At 36.4% G+C, this 7,128-nt stretch overlaps 1 protein-coding gene across 1 annotated transcript in view; it reads left to right on the top strand.

Annotated features, from left to right (window-relative positions):
• THADA (THADA, armadillo repeat containing) overlaps nucleotides 1-6,654 on the top strand; it is a 35,052-nt gene extending 28,398 nt beyond the window's left edge. The window contains exons 22-25 of the mRNA XM_027908707.1: nucleotides 1,601-1,733; nucleotides 4,566-4,679; nucleotides 5,758-5,880; nucleotides 6,559-6,654. Of these exons, the coding sequence (XP_027764508.1) occupies nucleotides 1,601-1,733; nucleotides 4,566-4,679; nucleotides 5,758-5,880; nucleotides 6,559-6,654 (466 nt within the window). The remainder of the gene's footprint in view (nucleotides 1-1,600; nucleotides 1,734-4,565; nucleotides 4,680-5,757; nucleotides 5,881-6,558) is intronic.
• The last annotated feature ends 474 nt before the right edge of the window (nucleotides 6,655-7,128 follow it).

Raw genomic sequence — 7,128 nt, 5'->3', positions numbered from 1 at the left:
CCAAAAATGAGCAGAGGGACACATCCTGAAAGTAAGGGAGAGGAAGCCAATTAACAGCAATAGAAAGAGAAAAGTCAAAGAAAAAAAGAAGTCACTGTGAGTCTCCAGGTTAATTTGATTGCTTCTGTCGAACACTTGGGGCAAGAAGTGCCTTTGTTTTATGCTGTGGCATGAGGTGACATACCTCCTGTGAACCCGTGTTCCTCTGGAGTTCTGGGCTGTTGGTTTGCATTCTGGCTGTGTTTTTGAAGAGATGCTGCCCTTAAAAAATAGGGAAGGGGCCTGGCAGCAGTGCAGGAAACCTGTGGTGGAAATCCTACAGGAACTACTGAAGAGTAAGAAGTCTCCTGCTGACCTCTGTGGCATTTCTGTGACCTCAGTTTTCTGCATTACTGATTTTCTGTTTATTTTGTAAAAGAAGAAAAGGAGGGTTTCACTGCAGATTAAAGTCGCGTTTATTGTTCGCTATCAGGTTTTTAGCCTACATGAATTCTTGCTTTAATAAGAGGACAACGAAGAAGGAGAGAATAGATGCGACCTTCCATTAGATTTTGGGTTTCACCTGCTACCTTTTACCTTTTCTTTTAAATTCTGCATTTCAGTCACCGAGGTAGAAAATTTGATTGTAGTCTTACTGTAAGGTCTCACTTCTTAATCATGAATTTAATTATAGTTTATATTTTTAGGGAAGTCCTGCATGGTTGAGATAATTGGAGTTGTATTGCCCATAGTGATTAATTCTTTCTTCTACTCTGAGTCAGTGTCAAACCAGTGTGACAGGTTTTAATAACAACTTCCCGTTAATAGAAATTTTCGTAACAATGAATGATCCTTCTGGAACATTGGCATAAGATTAACGAGCTGGTCTTGCACGCTGAATATGGTATGTTTTATTGAACTGAACAGCACCAGAATTTGAAGTAGACTTGAGTTTTCCTTGTCCTTGGAAGTCCTTTGCTTGCAGGCAATGCTGAGTTTTATAACTGCAGAGGAGGAGTATTTGACGATAGGAGAGCAATTTAGGTGTTTCATCAAAAGTTTGGCTGACTTAGTATGTTAAAAAGAGCAGTATGTCTTGGTTTTCATTCGTTCTCTTGCTCTGAGGTTTGCAGGGTTATTTACATAATGCATACTTACTTTGAGAGGCTTCAGCTTTGGTTTGTATGGTTATAAACATAATTGTTAGTTAATCTAAGGGTCACGCATCACCTACTGTGTGACAACAAAGATACGAATCTGTGAAGTGCCACTTACTACACAGTGACTGATGTGCATATGCCTTTGTTTTTTTTCTCCAGAACAGGGTAATAGTTCTTGGCAGAGTACTGTTGCAGTGTGGAAGCACAGAATCTTGTTTTGTGTTCAGTGAAATATACTTTCCTTGTGGCACTTAATAAGGGGAGTTAATATAGTTTGTACCAACATTGGAAAAATGTACAATTCCTTTTTTAATTGATTTCATTTCATAATAAAAATCTGCATGTATGCTTGGAGATGTTAACATCCAGTAAGAAATATTTTTTTTAGGTCACTAATTGCTTTCTTTGATTCTGTCCTGGTTTTCTTTGTTTGTTTCATGTTTCTTATTTGTTTGATATAGGTGTAACAGTGAGAATCTGCGCAAGATGCCAGAGCAGTGGCTAAGCTGTGTGTTGGAAGAAATCAAATCTTGTGATCCTTCATCTACACTGTGTGCAACCAGACGGAGTGCAGGAATTCCATTCTACATACAGGTACCAAATAATGTCATTACCTCTGACTTAAATGTACTCACAAGAAAGGACATTTAAAAAAAATTATTTATTTTTCTTACTTCATTTCCTCTTGATCAAACAGTTGGGATTTTTTATACAGACTTCTATGCAATCTTTTATACAGATTGCTTTTGTGCAGTTAAGAAACGGCTTGTAATTAAAGCATGTTTGGCACCTCCGTTCTCTTGACTCTTGAAATTTTTGGCTTGAGGTAGGTAGGTTTGAATGGCATTTCTAAAGACTGAGATTATACTCTGTGTTACCACTGTAATAATCCTGGCAAATTCTTAAATTAATTCACAGGTTAAGTAAGGCTTTTGTTAACCATGTAACTTTGAGCTTCTTCAGTACAAAGTGGGAGGGTGGTAAAATACGAACAGACCTTCACAGAACTGTAAAATGCTTGCTTGCAAAGAACTCAGGAAGTCCACTCAGTAGTAATAAAACACAAGTAATAGTGTCACAATAACTGGTGTTGACTGACAATCTGGAGTGCAGTGAGTGAATAGGTTACTGAAGGCTTTTGTCCGTGAATGTGGGTCCACACTCCCACGTTCTTCCCACTCCCTGTGTTAACTATCAGCTCCATAAATCCTGGCTTCTTTGGCTTCTGCCAAGTTCAGAACTGATGGCTGATCAGCTGGCTGGCAGTGTTTTGTCTCTGCTTGAAGTGTCACCTCTTACTGAGCACGCAGAATTAGTATGCAGCAGCTCATCTTCATCCTCTTGGGGTCATTTACTTCAGAGTTGGTCTTGCAGATTACACTTCACTGTTTTCATTCCTTAAAGCAGCCATGTTTGCTTTCCCCTAAATTAACCTCCATGATTTTGATCTTCAACCAGTTTTCTGAGACAGGAGTCCAAGATTAACTGCACAATTTGTAACTTTCTCCACTCTCTGAAGTATAGTCTCAAGCATGTTCCAAGAATCTCAAGGACTGCTGGGAGCAAGCCATCCCTGCCAGAATAATTCATCTTGCTTGTTTTCCACTCTGAGTTTGCTCTGAGAAAATTGAGGCAGCAGGCTTCTGTCTGACCTTGCTTATGTCAGTCACAGCCTGCTCTTGGCTTTGCTAGATGTGTGTGTGCTAGACAGCAGGGATCAGAAATAGGGCATTGGTTTTGGAGACACTTTTCCTTCTCAGTTTCATCAGTTAAATATCCTTCTCATTTATACCCGTAAGTTGTCTGCAGAATGAAACTGGTGATTTCAAGTTTTCTGGTTTCCCCATTCACATCGCACAGTTTGAATCCAGTGGGCATTACCTAGTCTTAATCTTGAGGATGTGAAGAAACAAACGTTTCAATCAGTTTTTCATGTAAAAAAAATTGCACTAATGTAAGGACTAGGTGGGCCCAGTGGTATCCCATTGCAGAAAAAGTGTGTAGTCTGCAATTGACCTACATTACTAGACCATATTTTGGATAAACAAGTCAGATGCTTCGTTTTTGACAGCTTTGGAAGCATACAAAATTAGTCAATTATTGAGAAGGTCTGAAATTATCGTTTGGGTTATTCTGACTATTTATTATTCTGAATATTTTCAAACTGTAATTTTATAGTAAAGAGAGGCTATAATGTTCTTTGGTAGTAGTTTTGAGCCCATAACACTCAGTAAAACGAATTAAACCTTGAGATAATAAAAATACAAGTTGTAATGTGTATCCTAACAGTAGTAAAAAAAGTTTATTTTATTAATGGATTAAATTGAGGCACAGCATGGTCTCTTTGCTGTCTACTTCCTGTGATGTGTTCTTTTACTGAAACACATCTATTTTAGTGATAATAGCATTTTTTAAGGTTATAAGCATTTCATAGCATCTTAAAAATGTTATTACTTAATAGTACAAAGGTGCAACTCCAATTAGTGGATGAGGAAATGGTGAAAAAATAAGAATTATAGCTTTAACAGTTTTAGGGTATGAAATTTTAGTCTTCAGTTCACTCTCCTCTCTTTTATATTTCGTGTACACCTTTTTTCCCCCCCTCCCCTCTCTTTTTCTTCTATCAGTAAAGGTACTGATAAACTGACAGTGACTGCTCCTGAGTTTCTGCCTCACCTCTGTGCTTCATTTGGCTTGCAGCTGATCTGTTTGGTTCTTACTGATGCTCAGCAGACTCTGGGCCCCAAAGCACAAATGGATAATAATTTTTTATTAAAAATAAGTGATTTATGATTATCCCTTTGTACTGAGTTGGACAAATTCAACAAGCGCTACTAGACAGGGAAAGAAAGACTGTTTTTACTCCAGTACTGAACTTCAGATTACTAAATTAGAGTATTTTCATCTCAGCTGGATGTCTTATGCACTGAACTGCGCTTTGGAGATGGATGCACCTCTTATCTCTTTTTTTAAAAATGTGCTGCTTTTTTTATCCTGTTTTGCAAACAGAATTTATTCTTTGGCCAACCTTTATCAGATTTATGTTATTAAACTAAAAAAAAGGTCCATACTAGGAAATATAAGTATGTATAATAATGACAGATACTCTTGTTGTCATAAGTACAATAATGTTTTTGGTCTGTGATAATTTTTTTTCTTGTATGCAGGCAAGTTTCTTAAGCAAATGAATAGTGCATGAGCAGTGTTTTCCTACTGTAAAGTTGAATGCTGGAAGGCTTTGAACAAAACTAAGAGTTGAAACTGAAACTTACTTTTTGCAAATTGTTGTTTAGTCCTTGTGTATGGTCAGAATCTAGGCTGTAATATGGTAAATGTAGGAATGTGGAGCGGAGCTGGTAGTAAAGAAAAATTACTAGACACATCTGATTTTTATTTTTCTTTTTTTATCTTTTTTACTTTATGTAGGCTTTGTTAGCATCAGAACCCAAGAAGGGCAAAACAGATTTGCTGAAAATGACAATGAAAGAATTGATATCTTTGGCTACACCTTTGAATGAATCATTAAGTGTAATTCCACAGGTAAGATTCAGGCTCTCATCAAAAGGGAGATGTCAAAAACGTCTTTGTGCTATTTCAGTTAAGGAAAACCTGTGTTTCTAATAAGAACATTCTGATTTTAATATCTATAGCTGGATTTTAGAATGTATTTGCATGTGTAGAGGTCAGAAAGTTGCTGACATTTGCAATCTGTATAAAATGCTAAAAAATTGATTGCTTTTTTTTCTATGCAAATGCAGTCATATGTGATCAGTTTACTGCCTGTAGTATTTCTAAACAAATAGATAAGTAACTTCCTTTTAAGAGAATTAACAAGCAAGCTTTTGTTTACATTTAGAGTAAATGAGTGAGTTATTTATGCATAAATCATATTGTATGCAGTAAAACTCAACATGAAGAGTGATTTTATGCCTGCTCAGTAACTTCAAAAACTTTAATACATGCATTTGGAATACTAAAATATATTTTAAAGGCAAGACGTTTATCTTCAAAATGTTGCTATGAAATACTGAATCTTTCTGTTTGTAAGTACAAGTCATAATTTGTTGACAATACATAGAATTATGTCCTAATGGCTCTGCCAGATCTGCTGGTATAAATTTATGTAGCCTTGTCAAAGCCTGTGAAGCTGCACGGATTGCCACCTTCCCTTACTGAGAGAAGAGAAATATCAGAAAATGCTCCAGATGGTGTAGCGAGCCTGGCTGTCAGTTCTAGCTTAATATTGTCCTCCTGTGAGTTGTAGTTTATTTTTTCTCACAGTATCTACAGCGTGTCAAGAATGTTGGAAAAGATGATTCTGAACTTTGAAAGTTATTTTTACAGCCATGATAAGCTAAGGAAAGAGGAATGTTGGCCTTCGCTTGCAATGCCTTGGTCTATAGTTGTATGAGGAATTTCTTTTAAGCTGTAAATGTTGCACAACTTTAATGTATTTTTTAGTAGCAGTATTTCTGCTATTTAATATGGAAATAAAGTGCTGTAAGTGTGTATATAGATTATTTTTGCTGTGCATGTTCAATACTGTAGATATATATATTAAATTTAAGATATTTTCCAATGAATCTGTATCTTTCTTATATTTCTACTCCCACCACAGGTTCATGCTTTAAATATCCTCCGGGCACTGTATAGGGATACACGTTTAGGTGAAAACATCATGCCTTATGTTGCAGATGGAATAAAAGCATCAATTCTAGGGTTTATGTCACCTGTCTGGGCAGTAAGTTAATTCTTAATTTTGCTTCTCTACTTTAACAGGATATAAAGTGGTACTGTTTAGTGAAGCTTTCATCATGTTTATAAATGTCAGTACCACAGTTTCTGGAATGTTGCATGGTGTAATATTTTAAGGTATAGTAAAAAATCATGTGAACCTGCAGAAAAGTCATAATTTTGGTCATGCTTTTTTGGTTTTGTTTAATTTTTCTTAATGTGAAGTGCTGATATTCATAACAAAGTAGAGGCAAAGATTACCTTACAGGTAAAAATATATCTAGCTTTTAAATTTGGAGTCAGTACACCTAGCCAGGAAGGAGTGCATTTACATTCATTCTCACTGTTACTTTGCTCTTCAGTAAAAGATTCCATATGGCATATTCAGGTAGAACGTTTCATGATCTGCTATGCACAAGAGTGAGTGCTTTGAACCACTAGAAATTCGGATGTATCCTTTATATTAAAGATGGACATCTCAAAAGAACCTGAACTTTCTATTAGTATCATCTTGACTGGAAAGGTGTTCTGAATTAATTGTTTCCATGTGCTGACCTCTGAGGAGTAGGCACATTTTCACTTAGCTGTTGGTTTTGACTGTACATTAGTGACCGTATTTTAAAAAATTAGTACATTTTAAAGGGATTTTTAAAGAAGAGCTCATATTATTTCCTTTTTCCTTTAGGTAAGAAATTCATCTACACTTCTTTTTAGTGCTCTGATTACAAGAATTTTTGGGGTTAAAAGAGAGAAAGATGAAAATTCCAAAAAAAACAGGTAAGCTTCACTTTGTATGAATTGTAGGTTTGCAAAACATGACCTTAGCCAACAACAATTTGAAAATGTTGCTTGCGTTACGGATATACTGGAATCACGATGTTACAAAAACATCTAGCTCTGCTTAAACTGTGCTGCCAAGAAATAAGTGGTAGGGCCAAAAATATCTCCTGTTAAGCCCAAAGTTAATTTGTACTTGTGTGCAGTTTCACAGAAGGGGAATGTTGCTGAGAGATTTTGCTACCAGTGGCTCTTCCAAATGCCTAGTGGCTCTTTTGGCCACAAACTAACGCATAGCTCTTGACAGCAAGGAGAGGGTGAGAAAGGGAAGAGGAACAGTGATTACATGTGTGTTCACTTCCCTCTAGAGTAGGCCTGGAGGCAGTTTCACCCCTACTAATTTGATATTTTTCTCTGTAGTCTTCTTTCTCTAGAACATTTTCCTGTCTCTTTCCTCCTCCAAGCTCCAAAAATGGCA

This window comes from Empidonax traillii, unplaced genomic scaffold (assembly GCF_003031625.1).
Source record: "Empidonax traillii isolate 1590-97213 ecotype Southwest subspecies unplaced genomic scaffold, ASM303162v1 scaffold1806:size59425, whole genome shotgun sequence".
Classification (NCBI taxonomy): Eukaryota; Metazoa; Chordata; class Aves; order Passeriformes; family Tyrannidae; genus Empidonax; species Empidonax traillii.
Note: the sequence above shows the minus strand (reverse complement) of the source record. Positions and strands in the feature narration are given on the sequence as shown.